This window comes from Hypanus sabinus, chromosome 16 (assembly GCF_030144855.1).
Source record: "Hypanus sabinus isolate sHypSab1 chromosome 16, sHypSab1.hap1, whole genome shotgun sequence".
In the NCBI taxonomy this organism is placed as follows: Eukaryota; Metazoa; Chordata; class Chondrichthyes; order Myliobatiformes; family Dasyatidae; genus Hypanus; species Hypanus sabinus.
The window spans coordinates 27,437,812-27,461,867 of record NC_082721.1 but is presented as its reverse complement, the minus strand read 5'-3'; the positions used below and the strand labels follow the sequence as shown (position 1 = coordinate 27,461,867).

General features: G+C 44.7%; 1 protein-coding gene across 3 annotated transcripts; it reads left to right on the top strand.

Moving 5' to 3' along the window:
• The first annotated feature begins 1,122 nt into the window (after positions 1–1,122).
• On the top strand, positions 1,123–24,056 carry LOC132406143 (colorectal mutant cancer protein-like). 3 transcript variants are annotated; one of them, XM_059991395.1, is made up of 14 exons: positions 1,123–1,314; positions 2,355–2,503; positions 3,536–3,678; positions 4,991–5,139; positions 5,682–5,888; positions 6,942–7,079; positions 7,290–7,438; positions 8,112–8,252; positions 11,638–11,708; positions 14,427–14,692; positions 15,265–15,444; positions 16,131–16,192; positions 18,647–18,769; positions 22,065–24,056. In XM_059991395.1, the coding sequence occupies exons 1-14, from the start codon at positions 1,309–1,311 to the stop codon at positions 22,237–22,239; spliced, it is 1,959 nt and encodes a 652-aa protein (XP_059847378.1). In that variant the 5' UTR covers positions 1,123–1,308; the 3' UTR covers positions 22,240–24,056. The 3 variants fall into 3 exon arrangements, with proteins under 3 accessions (XP_059847378.1, XP_059847379.1, XP_059847380.1); XM_059991396.1 differs by having other exon boundaries at positions 1,124–1,314; positions 6,942–7,067; XM_059991397.1 differs by lacking the exon at positions 1,123–1,314 and adding an exon at positions 2,046–2,142.

Here is a 24,056-nt window from a genome sequence, read left to right as displayed (position 1 = left end):
CAGAGATTAGAAAGAATTTCTTTAGCCAGAGAGTGGTAAATCTGTGGGATACATTGCCACAGGTGGCTGTGGAGGCCAGGTCACTGGGTATATTTAAGGCAGAGTTGATAGATTCTTGATTAGTCAGGGCATGATGGTGAGAGATTGGGGCTAAGAGGGAAATGGATCAACCAGGATGAAATGATGGAGCAGACTCAATGGGTTAATTGGCCTATTTCTGTTCCTAAATCTTATGGTGTAATGATCTATGGATTACCTTTGGCTGGCTAATAAACAGGGAGATCAAAGATCAAGATTTAAAGTCATGGTCTACTCAAAGGAAGTGATTCCAAAACTGCTGCGTACTTGTGAGTCATAGTTCAATGTGCAAGAGATGCGCTGCCGAAGTTGTCTCTGCAAAATGCTTCAAATCCATTGGGAGGATGCCTGCATCTTCTTCCAGGTCCACATCCCCGGGCTGCGAGGATCAAACCGTGTGTTGTAGCTTGAGTTGAATAAACACGTGAGGGGAAAGGGATAGGAGGCAGTAGTGACGATGTGAAGGGAAGGGAGAAGATTAGTGTGGGATAGGCATGGAGCAGAGAAGTCACATGATATGTTCAAATTCAAAATCCTGCAGATGCTGAAACCTGAAATAACAAGAGAAAGTGCAGGGAAATACTCATCTAGTAGAGGGAGAGTATTTTATTAGAATAGGTTTAATGTGACCAAAATGAAAAGGCAGGATATCAGAATTCATTGTTTAGTCCTAAGGTCTGATGTGCCTACTTGGAAGAAATGAAGCTGTTCCTTGAACTCAAGTTGGGCTTCATTGGAATTGTCTAAGAGGCCAAAGACAAAGAGGTCAGACTGCAGGGGGGTGGAGAATTGAAGTGAATGGTAACTGGAAGCTTAGGGTTTGAATGGAGGAGTTTCACAAAACTCATGCACGCCATATATAGTACATCAGCTCGAAGAATGATGTTTCTGTGCAGTACATGTCATGTAACTCTACTCACTCGGCAATTCCTCATGTGTTGCCCCTTGCTCTTTGAGGGTTAATCTGAAAGAGGATGTTAAAATCCAGAGATTGTTGACTTGAAAGCAGCACCAGAGGAAGGGCGCTTCCGAGCTTCGCTGAGACAGGAAATCCCAGGGACGGCCAACAACTAGCCTTTTGTTTCACAAACTCAACAAACCTCTAAATTGAGGTTGCAACCCATAAGAGAGTGACACCCGGGCAGAGCAACAAACAGCAAGAATCCATAAAAGGCCAACCCCTCCTTTACCTTTCTCCAGAACGAAAGGAGTTGGAATTTCTGCTCAGGAATGGAGGTATGGTCTTATAGTGTTACTCTCTGTCACTCAAACTGACCCTGAAGACATAACAGGCTGCAGATCAAATGGTGGTAGATGGGATTAGTGTGGATCAGTACTTGGTGATCACGGCGGACAGATTGGGCCTGTTTCTATGCCGTGCTCTCTCAGTCAGGGTGTTCCTCAACTCCTTCTTCAGCTCCTTTTGAAGGTTCGCATTGAACCTCTTCCCCTGCCTGTGCAAGCGGCATGTTCCACATCACTCACTGCATTTCTATTCATCCCCCTCCTCCTACCAATCACTCCAAATCCTTGTCACCAACCCCCCCTGCCGCTCCAAACCCAAATTAATCTGGCAGAACCCCTCATTATTTGAAAACCTCACCCTAAAATCTTCTCTGTTTTAAAGAGAACAAACAACTCCGGCTTCATCATCTCAATAAATCACATTATTTTACTATGTTGGACCTGTCATATTCCAACATCATAGCAGTGCTATTGTTTCAAGAACAACTCTGTTGCCTGTAGTTTTCACCCAATACTAGTATGTGAAAGCTCTACAAAATGAAATTCTCTCCCCCACCCTCCCTTCCTCCCTCTCCCTTCCTCCCTCTCCCTCTTCCCTCACACTTCCTCCCTCTCCCACACCCTCCCTCCTTCTTCCACTCCCCCCCCCCGCTCTTGCCCTTTCCCTCCCTCTCTCTCTCCCTCTCCCCTCCCTCTCTCTCCCCCCCCAAAAACACTCCCCTCGCACAACAAATTGGATCAGGAACATCGACCCCACAAAAGGAAGGCAGTCGGCCTTCCATTTAATGAGGATTTCTACCTCCATTAGCCTCTCTGACAGTGAGTAAAAGAGCTTCACCATTCATTCAATGAAATAATTTTATTTCACCCCCCCCCCATCCACTACTAATTAACCAAAATCTATACTCCTAAAGATTGACCACCTGAAAGAAAGAAAAAAAAGTCATTCTATGTACAGTGTCCAGGGCACTCAAAATCTTACACATTTTGTGTTGTGAACATTACTTGACCCCTTTTGTTCTGTCTCACAGCTGGGGGTATTGAAGGAGGAGGAGGAGGATGAGGAGGACGAGCAAGAGGAAGTGGCTATCCTGCGTTATGAGAGGCAGATCACAGAGTTACTTGTTGTTATTCTCAAGCTGAACAGAAAGATCGACAGATTGACTCTCACCACCAGCAGGTAGGCCTAGCTAAGGATTCCTGATTTTCCCATTGTTACTGTGAATGGCAGTAAGGAGAGTTCCTTTCAATTAATCAGCTATCGAGAAAGCTTTGAAGCTCCCACCTTTCATTCCAGCAACCGCCCCCCAAACAGATCAAACAGATGGGCAATTCTCCATCGCCCCTATTGACAGATAATGTCAATCATTTAAGAAGATGCATTTCTGCAACATGTTTTGCATTCCTTTCAAAGATTTCCAGCCAGTGAGATGCTTCCTGAAGTGCACAGCTGCTGAAATATAAGAAGATGAGGTCACTTAGTCCCTTCAGACTGTTCCAACATTCTACGAGATCATGTCAGGTCTGCTACTCTCACTCCGTGTATCTGCTTGCCACCTGCTTGGCGTAATTGGCTCTGAGTGGCCAGTCAGGAGGGCCAAGTCAGCATGGAGTGACTAGACAAGTTTGACTACAGCTGGACGACCACTATCCCCTGCCCATAGATGGTAGCTGTTAACCTCAGCAGGGTCAAGCTGTATGACGTTCCTCCACCTACTGTTTCAGATGTGTTATTCCTTCCGTTTTCCTTCTGGACCATCTGGCTGCTCATTAACCTGGCCTCGGTCACTTGCGGGTTCCTCAAACCACTTATTTGGGGTGATCTCATTGAAACCTATCGAATGGTGAAAGGCCTCGATAGAGTTGGATGTGGAGATGTTTCCTGTGGTGGGAGAGTTGAAGACCAGAGGACACAGCCTCAGAATAGAGGGGCGTCCTTTTAGAAAGGAGATGAGGAGGAATTTTTTTAGCCGGAGGGTGATGAATCTGTGGAATTCCTTGCCACCTGCTGTGGAGGCAAAAGTCTTTATGTGTATTTAAGGCAGAGGTTATTAGATTCTTGACTGGTCAGGGTATGAAGGGATCTGGGGGGAAATCGGGAGATTGAGCCGAGAGGAAAATTGGATTGGCCATGATGAAATGGTAGAGCAGACTTGATGGGCCAAATGGCCTCATTCTGCTCCTATACCTTATGGTTTTATTCTCCTTGCAGGGTAGATGATGAATATCTGGAAACTTGCTCTGATCTCAGTGACAACCAATACCCAGAGAGCAGGATGTGTCAATTTCCAGACCAGGGCCTCTCCACAGATTCCCACTGCCCTGGACCGCCTTGTCCAACCTCATTACTAGCAGGTTAGTAGGAAAAGCATTGCTGAGTACTAGGTATTGAATGTCACCTCTGGTACAACATCAGAGAGTATAATCAGCTCAAGTGTCTGGACTGGCATGGTGCCCCAGTAACAAGGGGCCGCTGCGTACTCAGTCTTAATCATGTTCTGAATGCTTGAGGAACTCAGCAAATGAGGTAGCAGCCATGGAGACAAGTAAGCAGTTGACATTTCAAGCCAAGACCCTTCATCAGGACTCCTGATAATGTATTTACGAGGAAATTTGCAGATGCTGGAAATACAAGCAACACACACAAAATGCTGGTGGAACTGCCCCTTTCACAATAACTCCTTGCCTGCTCTCCATCTCCCTCTGATGCTCCCTCCCCCTTTCTCTCTCCCTAGGCCTCCCGAACCATGATCCTTTCCCTTCTCCAGCTCTGTATTCCTTTTGCCAATCACCTTTCTAGCTCTTGGCTTCATCCCTCCCCCTCCTGTCTTCTCCTATCATTCTGGAGCTCCCTCTCCCCCTCCCACTTTCAAATCTCTTACTATCTCATCTTGCAGTTAGTCCTGGCGAAGGGTCTCGGCCTGAAACGTCGACTATGCTTCTTCCTATAGATGCTGCCTGGCCTGCTGCGTTCTACCAGCATTTTGTGTGTGTTTCCTGATGATGTATCTAGGCCCGAAACATTGATAGTTTATTTCATTCCATTGATGCTTCCTGATTTGCTGAGTTTGTGTTGATCAATACTTCCAGCACCTACAGAGCTGTTTACGTGTAGTCATGCTCTGGCCCTCCATAAGCTTTACCAGCTCCCTGCTCTGTTCTAATCCCTAACTAACAGTACATGGGAACATCATCACCAGATGGGCTCTAGGGTCTCGAAAAGGCAGCTCATCATCATTGCCTCCAACTACTTAGACACGGACAAGCAATGCTGGCTTTTTGTTTGATGTCCACATCCAAAAAATCAAAAAATCAAACTGAAAGCTCTGCTCACATACAATAATTGCTCTTTGAATGGTGACTGTGTCTTCATCTGCCTGAGCCCTAGGCTCTGAAATTCCCTCCCTAATCCTCTCTCCACCAATTCCTTAATTAACATACTCCTTGAAACCAAATACTTCATCCAAGATTTTGGTTTTCAGCCCTAACAACCCCTTTAGCAGCCTGGTGTCTAATTTAGTTTCATAACGTCCTGAGGATACCTAGAGGTGTATAAATGCAAGGCTCGTTGACTTGAGATTGCGGCCCACTGTGCAGGGCACTGATCAGAAGCACGAGTCTCAATCAATACCACCCATGCTCACTGCTGCTCCATTTCCTTCTGCAGGTGAACCCTGCGACCTCTCGGGGGCTCTGCACAAGGTGCTGACGGAAATCGAGGACACCGTGCACACGTGGAAAGCTGAAATCCCACGCCGTGGTGACATCTCTGAGGAAGAGGAGGCTACCTTTGCACGCTGGGAGCTGGTCGCTCAAGTAGGGATCCAAAAACCAACCGCTGCCCCAAAAGCTAGACACTTGTCCACAGAGTAGACCATGGGAATTGATACAGACCATGGAGGTTGTCTCAGAGACTGGATGGTGGATCAGGGAATGGTCATTGGGAAAAGACTACTTCCGAGGATGGAATTTGTCTGTGTCCTAATGTTGTTGTTGAAGCCGAGTAAAAAAGGAGAGCTGAGAAATCTATTTAAGTTGATTAATTCAGTTGATTGGACAACTGTGGAGAAACTGTTTCCTCCTACGGTGGGGTCTGGAACAAAAGGACGTAACTGTTACCCAGTCACTAACGTGAAATTCAGTAGCAGTTTGGTCCCACAGTGACTGGTAAGAATGTGGAATGTGCTTTCACATGGGTCTCTAAATCAGACGTCATTGAGTCATGGTGCGAGGGAGGTAGCAGTAGAGAGATATGCAGGACACCCTAAGGTTCAGTGAATGCGTTACCTAGTAGCCCCCACCCTCGCTCAGTATATCCATGTTACCATGTCTGCCATAACCTCTCCTCCACCGCACAGACAATCGAGGAAGTGGAACGGGAGCTGGACATCGACCTGAGCCCGGAGCTACGGGAGGAGAGGACGCAGTGGGAGTTGGACATGGAGTGCCTGAGGGAGAAGAACCAGCAGCTCAGAGACCAGCTCCACGGGAGGGAGCAGGAGCTGCAGTCTACCATGATGGCTGTTGGCAGGATTCAACGGGAGAGGGACAAGCTCCGTCTAAAGGTGAGTGCACTCTGCCCCCCCCCCCCCCCACCAGCCAACATGGCTCCTGGCTCCCAATGGTTGGGATCGGTGCCTGCTCTGTTGTACTTTGAAAGGGTCCAGTAACTTACAGAGTACTCCAGAACATCTTAGGTATACTTGATCCATTCAAGAAACAAAAGCTTAACTTTCCACATGAGCTTGTACCAGAAAAAGAGCATCAATGCTGAACGCTCCCAGACCAGGTACAACTTGAGTTAGATTCAGAGCGGAACTCCCTGTACATTGACCCATCAAATATTCTTGTCCCTGGACAAGGACAGCATGAGCTGTATACAGAGCAAGGCTTCCTATATGCAATCCCATCAATCACTCTGCGGTTATGGAGTCAACCTCCATCTAAACGGACCCATCAAATATTGCAAACGGGGCAGCAGAGGCTAGATACAGAGCGAAGCTCCCTATCAATATCCCATCAATCATTCACAGAACAGGGACAGCTGAAGCTATATAGAGAGTAAAACTTACTCTGCGCAGTGGCTGATGTGTGTGCATCAATTGCCTTTCTCCCAGGGTGGGAATTATTAATATGAGGGGGCATAACTCTGGAGGAAAGTAGAGGTGCGATGTCAGAGTTATATGCATTTTATGCATGATACATGATGTCGGGGCGATGGTAGAGGCAGATACATTAGGGACATTTAAGGGGACATGGATGAAAGAAAAATGGAGGGCTGTGTGGGAAGGAAAGATTAGATTGATCTTAAAGTAGGTTAAAAAGTTGGCACAACATTGTGGGCTTAGGGGCCTGTACTGTACTCTGTTAAAACCAGTCCTTCATGGCTTTGGATTGTTTTTTTTATTTCTAGCAGTGTATTATGTTTATGTGTGCATATGTGCACATGCTTGTGGGTGATAGTTGTTCACAGAAGTGTTTACAAGCATCTATGTATGTGCATAAGAGGTAGTTTTTGTGCATGTTTGTGTCTAGCTGCATGCATTTATTGTGCTCTTGACTGGGCAGCAGAGATATTCCATTTGATTACATCCTGATCCTTTTTGTCCCTGCATTAGGCTGATGAATTGCTGTCGTCGCTCCAGAACGTGCAGCGGACTGAGAGAGACTCCTCACCTCCCAGGGTTACGGGCAGCCCTGGATCTGACACCATCGGCAATGAGATCGAGGCGTCAGTGCACAAAGTAATTCTCAGGGTACAGGGTTTCAATACTTAACCAGGTGTGCATCTGTGAATTCCATTCTATAGATGACGATCATAGCTTTGCACACCAGTCTGGGGTGCTGTTGCCATGGATACTCCCCAGACCTGATCCAAAGCAGTGGGTAGTGTTGGTCTCTGTAAGAGGGGTTCTTCCTCCATTTGAGAATCAGCATCTTCATCCCTGCCCTCATCTCCACTGCAGGATCCTGGCTTTGCCCTTGAACGATTGATGCAGTCATTCCAGAATTGTTCAGGTGTGCAGGAGTTCTCCCGATTCCTTCTAACACACGAATCCAATGTGGTCGGAGTCAGGATTCAAGACTCAGAAATGGAAGTGGATCAGCTGAGGAAGTAAGCCATTGGACCGACATTGTAAAAATCCCAATGAACCATGTACTTTGGAATCTCACCCACTCTTGTATTTTTCTTGATGAATAATTTGGAGTAAGATAGTTTAATCATTTCATTCTTGGATGTGGATATTTTTGGCATGGCTGGTAGTTATTACCTTAAGATGTTGGAGGGAGCTATCCCGGCCATTTCCCATGTGCCTTTACTGCAAAATTCATCGAGGAACAAGGATCAATTTTGTTTACCATTTGCATACATTTTTATGGATTAGAAACTTTCTGTGGTGTGATGGTTAGGATGCAACACGCAACAAAAAACAACATTCAACTATTATAAAGAGTAAAGAATTATATAAAAATAAAGTTAGAATGCTGAGGTGGAATAAAATGTGCATAAATACGTAAATACTGGCATGCAAACAGCAGTGCAGTGACAGTAATAGATAGAGTGAGGTGGGAGTGGAGGCTAACTAAGATGGTTGATCAGATTAACTGCACAGGGAAGAAACTTTTAAGATGGCATGACATTTTTCTCTTAATAGTCCTATTAGCACTTTCCAGAATGGAGCTTTGGGAAAAGGTAGTTTGTAGGGCGGGATGTCTCCAGTCAAGGTGACTTGGAGGGGTGAAAGATGTCCATTTTGATGGCTGCTTTGCCCCTTTTCTTTCTGTAGTTCCATCGATGAGTGGAAGGAACGCAATAACCTGCTGTCCGGGGTTCTTCAGGAGTGCAAGGGTGACTGCGAGAGGCTGACCATTTTACTGGGAAAGCACGAATCAAACAGCACTGCACTGAGCCTTGCTGTGCAGTACAGGTGAGACCGATTGCCCCTCAAACTGTGAACCTGTAAGGGTTTGAAACTTCTATGCACAGATTGTACAAGATAAAGGAGAACCTTAACGGATTCTTCAGACACGTTAAGAGCTTAAGCATTGCAAGAGACAAAATTGGTCCTCTGGAAGATTAGAATAGTAAGCTGTGCATGGAGCCAGATGAGGGAAATCATAATGGATTTTTTGCATTTGTCTTTACTCAGGAGACAGACATAGAGTCTATAAATGAGGCGAAGCAGCAGCGAGGTCCTGGACTTTATACAAATCACAGAGGAGGAGGTGTTTGTTGTCTTGAGGTATATTAGGGTGGACAATACGTTCCCTCAGACCCTGTGGAAGGCTAGTGCAGAAACTGCAGGGGTTCTAGCAGAGAAATAGAAATCATCCTCAGTGACAGGTGAGGTACTAGAGTACGGGAGGATATCTAATGTTGCTCCGCTGTTTAAGAAAGGCTCTAAGAATAAGCGAGGGAATTATAGGCCAGTGAGTCAGAGGGAAAGTTATTGGAAGGTATTCAAAGGGACTGGAAACATGTGTATTTGAATAGACAGGGACTGATTAGAGATAGTTAGCATGGCTTTGTGCACGGTAGATCGTGTATAACCAATCTTATGGAGTTTTTTGAGTAAGTTACTAGGAGATTTGATGAAGGTAAGGCAGTGGATGTTGTCTACATGGACTTCAGCAAGGCTTTTGACAAGGTCCCACATGGGAGGTTGGTCAAGAAGGTTCAGTTGTTTGCATTGAAGATGAGGTAGTAAATTAAATTAGGCATTGGCTTTGTGGGAGAAGCCAGAGAGTGGTAGAGGATGATTGCCTCTCTGGAGGCCTGTGACTATTGTAGTGCCACTGGGATTGGTACTGGGTCCATTGTTGTTCGTCATCTATATCAATGATGTGGATGATAATGTGGTTAACTGGATCAGCAAATTTGCAAATGACACTAAGATTGAGGGTGTAGTGGACAGCGAGGACGACTATTAAAGCTTGCAGCAAGATTTGGACCAGCTGGAAAAATGGCAGATGGAATTTAATGTAGACAAGTGTGAGGAGGACCAACCAGTCTAGATCTTACACAGTGAGTGGTAGGGCACTGAGGAGTGCAGTAGAACAAAAGGATAGGGGAAAGACAGGTCCATAATTCATTTAAAGTGACATTAGAGGTAGATAGGTTCATAAAGAAAGCCTTTGACACATTGGCCTTCATAGATCAAAATATTGAGGACAGGAGTTGTGCTATTATTTTGAAGTTGTATGAGACATTGGAAAATCAAGTCAAGTCGCTTTTTATTGTCATTTCAATCATCAACTGCTGGTACAGTACACAGTAAAAATGAAACAACGTTCCTCCAGGACCCTGGTGCTACATGAAACAACACAAAACTACACTAGACTAAGTGAGACAACTCAAGGCTACACTAAACAACACAAAAACTACACTAGACTACAGACCTACACAGGACTACATAAAGTGCACAAAACAGTGCAGGGCAGTATGATAATTAATAAATAAATAATAAACAAGACAATAGGCACAGTAGCCCTAATTTGAAGTATTGTGTACAGTTTACCTACCTACAAGAAAGAAGTAAATAAGGTTGAACGAGTACAGAGAAAATTTACAAGAATGTTGCTGGGACTGGAGGGATTGAGTTATAAGGGAAGATTGAACAGGTTAGAATTTTATGCCCTAGAACATAGAAGATTGAGAGCAGATTTGATAGAGGCACACAAAATTATGAGGGGTATAGGCAGGGTAAATGCAAGCAGGCTTTTTCCACTGAGGTTGCGTGAACTACAACTAAAGTTCATGGGTTAACGATTAAATGTGAAATCTTTAAGGGTGAGGGGAAACTCTTTCACTCAGAGGGACGTGAGAGTGTGGAATGGGCTGCCAGTGGATGCAATTTTGATTTCAACATTTAAGAGAAGTTTGGATAAGTACATGGATGGGAGGGGTATGGAGGGTTATGATTTGGGTGCAGGTCGATGGGACTAGGCAGTTTAAATGGTTCAGCATGGACTAAATAGGCTGAGTGGCCTGTTTCTGCATTGTAGTTTTCTATGACTTTGTTATAGAGCTCTCTCTCCCTCCACTACCTCCTTCAATTTGAGGTAAATGGTTTAAGGAGGTAAATATAATACTGAACAGATTACGGACTGGTCCCCTATAGCCAAGTGAAACATCTATTGAAATTTGCTTGAGTCTTTGGTGACACACCAGATCTCCTCAAACTCCTAATGAATTACAGCCGCTGGCATGCCTTCACCATGATTGCATCAACATGGTGGGCCCAGGATAGGTGCTGAGGCTCAGGAACTCGACACTGCCCCCTGAGTGCCACATTTTTCTGGCTCTCTCAAGAAAAGGATTTTTTTTTCCTGAATTTCTGTCTGGGGATTTAGGAAAAAATCACATTTCCGAAATGACAATCCTCATCAGGTTAGGCTGTATCTGTAGGAGGGGAAACAGAGTTCACATTTTAGGATCAAGAACCTTTGTCAGGTGGACGATTCTCTTCAGATCTTTGACTTGAAACATTAGCTCTTTTTCTCCTCCCACAGATTCAGCTTGACCTGCTGAGTATTTCAAACATTTTCTATTTCTGACGTCTGTTTTTAAAAAGTTTTCACCTATAGTTAATGGCTTTTGGTTTCTGGTTACTCCCATGATAGAAAGAGCTCTTCATCGATCCTATTGTTCCCCTTCATAATCTAACAGATCCTTCTTGGATCATTGTTTATCTTGCAAGAGAAACTACCCCTCTTGTTTGAACTTGTTTGGTAAGTACAACTTCTTGTTTCTGCTATCACCCTTTGCACTTCTCCAGTGTTTTCCCATCCTCCTGCAATACAGAGGTGAGAACAGTAGATCTGGCCCAGGTGTTCAATGAACAGGCAACGTTTAACACTGCTGTGGACCAGGCTGCCTTCAAGTAAGGCCCAGCCAAGAAATATGGAGGTCAGTTAATGAAAAGTTTATTAAAAGAACTACAGATGCTTGAAATCTGAAATAGAAACAGAAAGTACTGGAAATACTCAACAGGCCAGGCAGTGTCTGTGGAAAGAAAAACAATGTTAATATTTCAGGTCGGAGACTCTGAAGTGGGAAAGAGAAGTTTTAAAAATAGCTATTTTAGGTTGTAGTTGTTTTTATTACAGTATCTGATTTTTAAAAATTATTTATTATGTGAAGAACAGTACTATGCTTTAACTATGTTCTAGACATGGTCTATACTCTGAATGAAACAGAACAAGATATTAGCAAACCAGAGCTGCCTGGTGCTTCCAGTTTAGATATGTTCAAGTACTTCATTTCAGTTCACTTTCTCTAGAAATGACTCTTTGTAAATCGGTTTTTTATAGTGACGACTGCATCGAGGCCTATGGAAAACTTCTGGTCAAGGCTGAAACCATAGGAAGACAACCAGACGCAGGTGATACATTTGCTTGGGTGAATAGTGGGGCTGACCACACTTAGGAAGCTGGGGCTAAGGGAACCCTGTCATCACAGCTCTCAGATCACTCGGCCATGTTAGCCAGTTCCTCCCATGCTCTGAGCAGTTTACAAATTTAAGAAGCCTTTGGTTGTAGACTGCAGGCTGAGGTTTTTCGGAGGAGTGTAAACCCACAACTTCCATAGATGTGAGCTAATATGCCGCTCACTGACCCACAGATACTTGAGTGAGGGAGTGGTACGTAGTTGATGCATCCTGAATTGGCGTCCCAGTGACAAGCAGATCAAGGCTAGTTCAGTGGTCGGTGGAGATATGAGGTAACATTCAGTCACCTGATATCAGTCAGATTGAAAGAGTACAGACAACATCTACAAGGAGGTTGCCAGGACTTGAATAGCTTTGTTATAGGATAAGGTTGAATAGGTTAGGACTTTATTCCCTGGAGCATAGGAGAATGAGGGGGTGGAGTATACAAAATTATGAGGGGTATAGACAAGATAAATGCAAGCAGGCTTTTTCCACTGAGGTAGGGTGAGACTAGACCTAGAGGTGATACATTAAGGGTGAAAGGTGAAATATTTAAGGGGAATTTCTTCACTTAGAGCATGGTGCGAGTGTGAAACATGTTGCCAGTGGAATTGTTGGATGCAGCTTTGATTGCAATATTTAGGAGAAATTTGGGTAAGTACATGGATGGGAGGGTTATGGTCCAGCTGAGGGACAATAGAATCACAATTCGGCATGGAATAGATGAGCCCAGTGGCCCGTTTCTGTGCTTAGTGCTCTGTGAGTCTACGACTATGACTCCTTCACGATCAAAGTTTGATACTGAGCCCTGGGCAGCCAACCAAAGGATTGGGCATAAGGGCAAGATTTTAGAGCGTCAGTGGGAAGAGAGAAAGGGAAAGAAATAAAGGGAGAAAATTGCTTAACAGGCAGAGCTGCCAGCGGCGGAGTGATATCAATAGTAAAGAGGCCGCACTTAGAGAAGCATAGAGATCAAAAATTTCTTCACTAAGTGGGTAGTGAACTTTGCCAGTCTCTATAAAGCGTGCAGTGGAGATGCAGTTATTGAATGTACAATCAGTGGCCACTTTGTTAGATCTCAGGGTGTAGAGACACTGAGTATATTTCTGTATGCCTGTGGTCTCCTGCTGCTGTTGCCCATGCACTTGAGGTTCAATATGTTGTGCGTTCAGGGATGCTTTTCTGCATACCACTGTTGTAACGTGTGGTTATTTGAGTTACTGTCACCTTCCTGTCAGCTTGAACCTGTCTGGCCGTTCTCCTCTGACCTCTCTCACTAACAAGCACTTTCACCCACAGAACTGCTGCTGACTGGACTTCTGTTGTTTTTCACACAATTCTCTGTAAACTCCAGAGACATGCGTGAAAATCCCAGGAAATCAGCAAATTCTAAGATACTGAAACCACACCATCTGACACCAACAATCATTCCACAGTCAAAGTCACTTGGATCACATTTCTTCCCCCATTCTGATGTTTTTTTCTGAACAACAACTGAACCTCTTGACCGTGTCTGCATGCTTTTATGCATTGAGTTGCTGCCACATGATTGGCTGATTAGTTTTGCATTATCGAGCAGGTGTACAGATGTATTTAATATCGTGACCTGACCACAAAGTATATTTTCATGGTAGAGATGGATAGGTTCAGAGTAAATTTATTATCAATTTACATATGTCACCATATACAACCCAGAGATTCTTTTTCCTGCAGGCATCCACAGTAGAAACATAATACAATGAAAGACCGCACCCAGCAGGGCAAACAACCAACGTGCAAAGAACAACAAACTGTGCAAATACAAGAGAAAAATAATAATAAATAAATAAGCAATAGATATCGAGAACATGAGATGAAGAGTCCTTGAAAGTGAGTCCATAGGCAGTGAGGACGGTTCAGTGTGTAAAATTATCCTCTCTGGTTCAAGAGCCTGATGGTTGAGGGGTAATAACTGTTCCTGAACCTGGTAATGTGAGTACTGAGGCTTCTGTACTCTCATCCTGATGGCAGCAGTGAGAGGAGAGCTTGACCTGGGTGGTGGGGATTTTTGATGATGGATGTTGCTTTACTGCGACAGAGGTCTGTGTAGATGTGCTCAATGGTGGGAGGGGCTTTAGCCGTGATGACCCGGACTGTGTCCACAACTTTTTATGGGCTTTTCTATTCAAGGACATTGGTATTTCCATACCATGCCATGATGCAATCAGTCAATATACTCTCCACCACACTTCTTTAGAAGTTTGCCAAAGTTTTAGATAACATACCAAATCTTCGCAAAATTCTCAAAGTAGAGTTGCTGCCATGCTCTCTTCATAATGGCACTTGTGTGCTGGGCCCAGGACAGCTCCTCAGAAATTGTAGCACCAAGGAATTTAAAATCGCTGACCTTCTCCACCTCTGATGAGGACCTCTGGTTTTCTCCTCCTGAAGTCAATAATCAGCTCCTTGGTCTTGCTGACATTGAGCGAGAGGCTGTTGTGGTACCATGCAGCCAGATTTTCAATCTCTCTCCTATGTGCTGATTTGTCACCATTTTTTTTAAGAAAATTGAGGGAAATGGTGTATGTGTACAAGAATGACACTGAGATAAAAGATCAGTCATGAATTGATTGGATGACAGTACAGGCATGAGGGGAGAATGGTCTACTACCTTTTTTTTAAAATTCTCAGGTGAGCCAGAAGTTGACAGCAGTATTGCCCGCCTGAGAGGAGAAATTGTCAAACTAAGGCAGAGCTACACTGCCATGAAACAGACCATCATCAATCTGGGGGACATTTCACCCAATCTGAAGCGCTACCAGCAAAGTGGAAACAGCGAGGTCATGCCAGTGGTGCGGGATCTACCCTCACCTGGGTTCTGCTCACGTTTTCCTGGGATGCTTCAGCAACAGAATAAAGGGAAGGAAGACCTGCAGCAAGATCTGATGGCTGTCCGGGTGAGTGGCTGGACTGGCAGGCAGCGGCTTTTTTTTTGTAAGGGGATTCTACAAGTTATAAGACAAAGTTGGTTAAATGGGTTTAAAATTCAGATTACCCATAATGTAACTCAATAGGAGGTCAGGGTTTGTCGATCTGAATGGCCTCCTCTTGTTATAAAATATTACAGCATAGGAGCAGGCCCCATCTTATTCTTGAATAAAATATTGGCCATCAAATCTGAAAGTTTGAACTGTGGCCTCAGTTTAAAATCTCAGTTAATATGATCTGAGAGTATATTAATTCCCTCAGAGGCACCATTAATCTTAGACTGTAGGCGGGAGCCTTTGGTGGGTTTTGAACCCACAACTTTCTAACATAGGTGTGAGGCAGAATACTGTTCACTGAACCACAGCTGACATCTGCCAGAAGGAGTGGAAGACAGTGACAGCCAGATCAAGGCTAGTTCAGTGGCCAGTTGAGGTTTGAAGTAACACCATAGAGGTTCAGTAATCATTGTCTTATGCATTCTATGGTCAAACAACCCAATAGTAATATATTCTCCATCTCCCTGGATCACTGTGACTATCAGGAAGATATGTCCTGGCTAAAAAGTCAACTGAGTTGGATGAAGAAGGAGAAGAGAAGATTGGAGCAGAAGCTGCAATCTCAAGACCATCAGGATGAAGCCATAAGGCTCCTCCTTACACACTGGCAAGAACAGCGGGATGAATGGTTGCAGGAGGACCCCAGGACAGGCTGCGTTAGGCAGGTATGTCCAAGGATAGAGTCACCATCAAAGTGCAAGAATTTTGTCTATAGATACAAGGACTTTGACCAGTCTGTGCAGATACCTTAAATATGGAATGTTTGTGTTCCTGCTCCTGACCACAATCCAGTGACCACTGACACTCTGCTGGGGTCAGTGTTCACTCCTGAAGCCACGGGTATGGTGGTCACTGAGGAAGTTATGAAATAGGAGCGGAATGGAGTTATTCAGCTGGCGTTTAGTATGACTTCGCCAGATCTGAAATCACAATTCCACTTCCCTTGATTCCGTGACTGTCCAAAAATCTAACAGCCTCAGCCTCAAATGTTCTCATAGAACTGAGCACCCCGGGTCAGTGAGGGAGGGAATTCCAAAGACGGACTACCATCAGAAAAAATTCTCAGCCCCGAGTGGCTGCCCTCCCTACCCTAAGTATGCCCATGACCCCAGACTCCCCAGCCTGGGGAGGGAGCATCTCAGCATCCACTCGGATCCTCGTGTGCACCAGTGAAATCACTTCTCACTCTTCTAAGCACTGTGAGTGCAGGCTGGACCAGTAACCTGATGGGAACTGGAACCTCCCTTCCAAGTCCGGCAGTAGCAAAGAGAGAATAATTTTTTTTAGATCAGGATTTTACATTCTCTGTGCCAATCCTGCTGAAGTTTGTTTGATTCTGCTCTAATTTTAGGAAACCAAGTCAGCAACATGCGAGGCGGAGCTGGTGTCTGAACACACAGCAGTCTCCTTGCCGTAAGTACAGAATTCACAGGGTAAAATGTCCTGGGGTTACTCAGGGTAAGCTCACATTCTACCTGCTCATTAGGGCACACCACTTACTTGAGATTCACCTCTAAATCTCTTGTTTTCCTACATGTCTTCCTTTCAGTTAGGCCCTCCCCCACTTTCCAACCTCTGGCTTTACCCCCAGGACTACTGCTTCTGGTGTGGGGTAGAGGGAACAGCAACGGTGAAACTGGCGGCCTGAAGACCGAGGTAGCTCATTTCAATCTGCTCCGGCTTCTAATAGCTTGGCCCTGGGTCTCGTCCGGGACGTGTGGCGTGCGGACATCCGGAATGCAGAGTGAAGTGCCCTGTCAGGTCATTCTCCCACAGCAGCTGGAGAAGAGCTGGCATCAGAAGATGGCAAAAATGGACAGGATTGGGGTGATGGTTAACGTCGCCTCCACCCCACATCGTGCAGGCGGGGGAGGATGACCATCTCAGCACCGAGGAGCAGAACGTTTGATAACATGACCCAGTCCATTTTGCTCTCTAGGCTTCCACGGACAGAAACCACAGGGAGCCCTTTACGTGGGGTTAAGGCCACTCACTGCCCACTCCTTCAGAAAACGCAGAACCTTCCCGTACAGAAGCTCCTTGGGCTTCTGTAAGTTTGGCATAATACTGTTACAGTGCCAGCAACCGGGTTTCAATTCAGCCTCTACCCATAGAGTGAGTACGTCCTCCATGTGTATTTCCTCTGGTTTCCTCCCACATTCCAAAAGTGTACGGGTAAACAGATAATTGGTCACACTGGTTACCACAGGCTCATTGGGCTGGAAGAAGCTGATTCCGAGCTGGATCTCTAAATAAATAAATAGGCTGATTTAATGGGGCTAGGACTGGGAACAGGAGAGGGAGACCAAGGAAGGGGGCTGTCTCTAAATGCCAGATGATCAACTGGGAGAGCCCCAGTCTCACCCAAGTCAGCAGGAGATTCTCTGGATCTTTCCACAGTTTAAGGTTTAACAATAAACTTCCTCAATCCAGACAGTTCCAGCAGATCTGCAGCAGGTAACCTGGGTGGGGAGGGAGCTTGCTTGCATCTTTCGTCTCTCCCAAAAGCATCCCGCATCCAGCAACTTATAATGTATTAAATGACGTTCTTCATTTTCAAAATTAAAATCTCTTCCTTTCCTCTAACCTACCAGAAAATGTTGTTGGAAAAACACCATTCTCCTCTCCACAGTTTGTGCCAGGTTTAGAGTTGCCTCTGCATCCATTGCTGTCTGGTGTCCGGATGTGTCTTGGAGCATTTGATGATACAATGCTGAGGTGTCACACCCTTCTTCACAGATATCTAGGGCATACTGTCGGAGTTAGCATGTTATGTTAAAGTTGTACAAGGCATTGTTCACCTGCCTACAGGAAAGATACCAATAAGATTGAAAGAGAACAGAGAGAATTCACAAAGATTTTGTCAGAACTCGAGGAACTCATAAGGAAAGATTAAATTGTTTAGGATTTTATTCCTTGGAGCATAGGGGAGATTTGATAGTAGTATACAAAATTATGAGGGTTGTCGATAGAGCAAATGCAAGCAGGCTTTTTCCACTGAGATTGGGTGAGGCTAGGACTAGTGGTCATACGTTGAGGATGAAAGGTGAAATACTTAAGGACAACCTGAGGGGTTATCTTCTTCACTCAGAGAGGTGCGAGTGTGAAATGAGCCGCCAGTGCAAGTGCTGTATGTCGGTTTGATTGCAACATTTAAGAGAAGTTTGGTAAGTACATCGATGGGAGAGGTACGGAAGGCCATGTTCCAGGTGCAGGTCGATAGGACTAGTAAGAATAACAGTTCGGCATAGACTAGATGAGCTGAAGAGCTTTATTGACTTTTATTTCTTACATCCTTCACATATGTGAAGAGTAAAAATCTTTACGTTACATCTCCATCTGAATGTGCAAATTATAATGATTTGTAGTAAATAGTGTGTACAGTAAGATATACAATAGAACGGTCAATATAGCTTCGAAATACAATTGTGTCAGCATGAGTTCATCGGTCTGATGGCCTGGTGGAAGGAGCTGTCCTGGAGACTGTTGGTCCTGGCTTTTATGCTGCAGTACCGTTTCCTGGATGGCAGCAGCTGGAACAGTTTGTGGTTGGGGTGACTCGGGTCCCCAATGATCCTTTGGGCCCTTTTTATGCAACTGTCACTGTAAATGTCCTGAATAGTGGGAAGTTCACATCTGCAGATGCACTGGGCTCTCTGCAGAGCCCTGCAACTGAGGGAAATTCAGTTCCCATACCAGGCAGTGATGCAGCCAGTCAGGATGCTCTCAATTGTGCCTCTGTAGAAAGTTTGTTTGCCCCTGCTTGTTGCAGTGACTCGATGACATCTATTCACTAAAAGCAGCTGTTCTTTAACTTGATCTGTTGCAAAGTATTTCAGGGAAAATCCAATCTTAATTGTTTTACAGAGAAAAGCACCTAAGAGATCATATTGAGGAGTTGACTACATCACTTGGCAGGCTAATAGAAAAGAACAATACCCAAAAGTACCGGTCTGAGGAGCTGGCCACTGAGCTGAAGAATACGCACAGGTACGAGGGAACAACAACTAAAATGGGGGTGTTTAATGCACGATAGGAACGTAAGAAGCTGGAATGGGTCAAACAACCGTTTGAGTTCACTAAAATCATGGCTGACCTTACCCTGGCCTAGACTCCACTTTCCTGCCTATTCCTCACAGTTCTAGTCTTTCCCTGTAGATAAAAACCGTTGATTTCAATAAAATGTTAAATAACAATTCAACATCTATTCAGTTAAATAATAACTCAGTTATTGACACTTCACAGCTCTCTGGGACAGAGAATTCCAAATACTCATGACCACCTGAGAGGATCAACCCCTCCTTGTCAGACGGGAAGCCCCTTATTCTGTCACTGACCTCTAACTTCAGATTCTCCAAACACCAGTGTGGTTACTATAAGAGTCCACAATCAATCTCATGTTTCAGTGTGACGATGCCCCATGCTTCTGAATTCAGATGAGAACCAGTCCAATCAAAAAACCCACCATTAAGACGCCACTTCTTTTAAGACTTAGAGATGTCGACCAGCTGACTCATCAGGTCCAGAGGACGAGTCGGCCCTCAGTCCCATTAGTTTATCTGCTATTTGTGATCGTGATCATTTTAAGTACATCCTGCCACATTGCCCCTGGGTTTTCTATTATTATTGGGATACGTTAAGTAGCATCTACTTTCAAGATAGGTAAGATGTATCAGTCCAGTCTGTGCTACTCCCTTTTCCCCCTTTATTGATTCCCCAGTCTCACTTTCAGGGGACCAATGTTCACTTTATTTTCACCCATATTTAGATTCTTACTGCCTTTATTTTACTTCTTGCCAATTTATTCTCAATCTATTTTCCCACCATTTTTGATTTCTAAATTGAAAATGAGTGAGAGTAAAGGGCAGAAGAGTTACCGGGTTGATTCATCCTTTCCTATCTGTACCTCCTGCAGACAGATTAGTTGCCATTTACAGGACTTCACTGCCCTCTCACCTGACACTCTTCAGTCTCTCATTGCTCGAGGTTTGCACCGTAACACAGATAATTTCTTCATCCTCTCTATCTCTGCAACTTAAAATATGCTTGTTTGCTAATTTCTCCTAGTTCTGATTGAAGATTATTGATCAGAACAATTACGTTTGTTTTACTCTCCACAGATGCTCCCTGACCAACATTTCCAGAATTTTATTTTAATTTCAGGTTTCCAAGATCAAAAGTTTTTTTTTTGCTTTCCAATTAGATCATGTTCATTTATTTTTTTTCCACACTAGATTGCAGCATCTATAGTCTTGTATCTCCAGATTATTTACTCTCTTTTGTTAGGTAGCATTTATCCTCATTACCCAACAAAATCTATTAAACTAATCAATGAGTGAATGAGTCACTCAGGCCAAGATCTACCAGCAGCCTGGCTGGTTCCCTTATTAACGACTTCCATTTGAAATCAGAGAGAGTGATCTATCTACCCAATTAGCTCATTAATCAGCCCCTTTCATCTTTCAACATTCTGGATATAAATCCAGACTGTGCAACCAGTGTTAATAACTTTTAACCCCTTCCAACCTGGAATAACTGACTGGTGTCCTGTCACACTCACCTCAATAGTAAGCAAATGCTTTGAGAGGCTGGTCAAGGATTACACCTGGAGCTTGCTACCACCCACACTGGACACCTTACAATTCTCCGACACAACTTATCGACAGAAGACGCAATAGCCACAGCTCTACACACCGTCCTTACACATCTGGAGAAGAATACTTATGAGAGAATGCTGTTTTTGGACTACAGTTCAGCATTCAACACTATAATTCCATCTAGGCCCGTCAGGAAGCTCAGAGCCCTTGGCCTTCACCCTGCCTTGTGCAGCTGGATCCTGGACTTCCTGTCAGAGCACTGGCACCCCTCCAACTCTCAAGACAGGAGCCCCTCAGGGCTGCGTACTGAGTCCCCTGCTTTACTTTCTGTATTCCCATGACTCTGTGGCCACCCACAGCTCTAATCTGCTAATTAAATTTGCAGATGACACTACATTGATTGGCCTTATCTCAAACCATAATGAGGTGGCCTACAGGGAAGAAGTCATCTCTCTGACACAGTGGTTTCAAGAAAACAACCTCTCCCTCGATGTCGCAAAAACAAAGGAGCTGGTTGTGGACTACGGGAGGAATGGAGACAGGCTATCCCCTATTGACATCAATGGATCTGGGGTTGAGAGGGTGAACAACTTTAAGTTCCTCAGCATCCACATCACTGAGGATCTCTCATGGTCTGTACACACCAACTGTGTGGTGAAAAAGGCAAAACAGCACCTCTTTCTCTTCAGACGGTTGAGGAAGTTTGATATAGGCCCCCAAATCCTAATAACTTTCTACAGGGGCACAACTGAGAGCATCCTGACTGGCTGCATCACTGCCTGGTATGGGAACTGTACTTCAGTCAATCGCAGGACTCTGCAGAGAGTGGTGCGGACAGTCTAGCGCAACTGCAGTTGTGAATTTCCCACGATTCAGGACATTTACAAGAACAGATGTGTCCAAAGGGCCCGTAGGATCATTGAGGACCTGAGTCACCCAACCACAATCTATTCTGGCTGCTACCATCCGGGAAACGGTACCGCACCATAAAAGCCAAGACAGCTTTTTCCACAAGGCCATCAGACTGATTAACTCACACTGATTTGAGTGTATTTCTATGTTACATTGACTGTTCTGTTTATTATAAATTACTATGATTGAACATTGCACATTTAGATGGAGACGTAATGTAAAGATTTTTACTCCTCATGTATGTGAAGGATGGAAGAATAAAGATAATTTAATATTCTGTACACCCCTTCAACTACAGTCTCCTTCAGGAGATTCCAAAAACTTACCCCACTCTTCACAATGGTCTAAATGGGCTCTGGACAGCTGAAACACAACTCTGCCCGGAACTCGTATTCTGGCCCCTGGTTCATTCCAGGGTATTTTTTTAAACTATCTCCACACTCATCCACAAGTTTTCAGTGAATTAACTGTTCATGTTAAGCAACAGCCTGATTAAAATGCAAAGCAACACACACAAAGTGCTGGAGGAACTCAGCAGGCCAGGCAACATCTATGGAACTGAATAGACAGTCAACGGTTCGGGCCAAGACCTTTCTTTAGGACTGAGCTCAGTCCTGGAAAAAGGTCCAGGCCCAATATGTCAGCTGTTTATTCATTTCCATTGATGCTGCCCAGCCTGTTGAGTTCCTCCAGCATTTTTGTGTGTGCTGCTTTGGATTTCTAGAATCTGCAGACTTCTCGTGTTTGTGATTAAAATGCATGGTTTCTTTGTGCAGCAACTTGTGCGCAGCCTTCAGAAGGACCAAGAAAAAGTACGAGAACCAGCTGAGCAAACTGGAGTCACAGGTGGATGCCATGTCTGAACGCCAGGCTGCCCAGCAGCAACTGCTGGAGCAGAGACTGATGAACCTTCAACAGAAGCTGGACCATAACAACGGCACATCACTGTAGCTGAGAGCCAAAGACCACGCCTGGGGCACTGGGCAATCTCTGCACACAGAAAAGTCTGATTATTTTAACAGTTTGCCATCAAAAGATTCTACGGGAGAATGTCGTCCGTGGGTCTGGTAGGAGATTCAATGAATAAGATAGTGTAGAGTATCCTTGGCCATTAGGGAGAGAGTCAATGACTGGCTTTAGGGAACAGACTCCCTAAGCCCTCACAATTTTCCCCTTCAAGAATTTATCGAGTTCCGTGCAGGAGGTTCTTTTTCTTGAAACTGCATCCACTGCCAAGCAGAGCATTGTGATTTCAACAACCCACCGTGTAAAACATTTCTTTCTCTCCCTTCTGGTTCTTTTGCCAATCCCTTTCAACCCGTGTCCCCCGGTCATGAACCCTTCTACCAATGGAAATCGTTTCTCCCTGTTTACTCCAGCAAATCACCATTGATGATGTTCAACACCTCAATCAGAATTCCTCTGGTCCAATAAATGACCCTGTTTATTCCCTGGTCCACTGTGAAAGCTACTGGATAGTTAACACAAGTGCCACCTCTAAAGTTACATTGCAAAATATCCCAATAAAACAGAATTTTTAAAATACTTCAGTTTGTAATATATTTTTGAAATGTTACTTATATTATGAGAGAGGTGGTCTAATAATGCTATCAGCAGGTGTTATTTTTGGAGGGAAGGTGGGGGGTAAAGCCACCAGACGTGATTTTTGATGACCACCGCAATGGGAGATTGCCACAAGCTCTATGATGCGACTGGGCTCAGTTATAATACACTCCTGGTTGCCAATGACACTCACCCACTGGCTGTTGACAAAAGGCTGGCCTACCGGTTGCCTGGGAGACCTTTGAACTAAAAACACAATTAGACCAGTCACACGAATACTTTGCCTGCAAGGGAGAGTAAGAATTTGCGTATCCCTCTGTTAAATGACTCAACCCAAAGCCTTTATACCCACTACGTACTCCGATAATAAATTTTACTTCGAATAAAGCACAGGAGTACTCCCCACCTCTCAAGAAGGTCACCAGCAGCCAGGACAAGTTCGGTTGAAAGCCCATTCACAAACCAAACATTTATTTCTTCCACTATACCGCTGTGGAGCCCTTCAGCCCATTCACCTGTGCTGGCTCTGTGAAAGCTTGCCACTTACTTCCAAAGCCCTGAAAATTCTCCTAGTTCAAGGATCTACCAGTCTTAAGGTTCTAGTTGGCCTGGTAGGTAACCAGAGTCAGTTCTAGAGACAGATTATTTTATTTGAGGAGTTCCATGTTTGGATATGCCTGCTCTGAGATCTTAAGCTTGTGTACATTTAGGTGGATAAACATGCCATGGAACTGAAAAATTCAGCCCAATTGAATCTACTTTATCACCCTTCAAACAGTGCAGTTTGGACAGCAAGTAGTGTAGAGGGCAGAGCTACTACCCAAGTCTCAACCCCCCGCTGTCCGTGTGCAATCTGCATGTTCTTCTGTCACAGTGTGGGTTTCCTCCACATTCTCCACTTTCCAAACACATCCCAAAGGCAGGCAAGCTGGGAGGTCAGTCCTCACTCGTAGGTGACTGGTGGAAACTGGGAGGGGACGGGAATGGGGCGGGGGGTCAAGTATTATTGTGAATGGTTGGAGCTGACTTGGTGGACTGAAGGATCCCTTTCTGTGTTGTGCCTCCACCGCATAAAAGGGTACTTCTTCATCCCACCACGTGCATTTTTTGCAAGAAAAACAGCAGTCTGCTCAAGGAACGCAGCAGGTCAAGCACTATCTATTGGGTGGGGGAGGAATGGTCAAAAACCCTGAAGCACACCCTTC

Bases quoted from the DNA above. Each gene is read 5' to 3' on its own strand.
- LOC132406143 (XM_059991395.1), top strand. The intron at 2,504-3,535 runs GTAGGCCTAGCT...TTCTCCTTGCAG, and splicing joins TTGACTCTCACCACCAGCAG to GGTAGATGATGAATATCTGG. The intron at 16,193-18,646 runs GTAAGTACAGAA...ATTGTTTTACAG, and splicing joins CACACAGCAGTCTCCTTGCC to AGAAAAGCACCTAAGAGATC.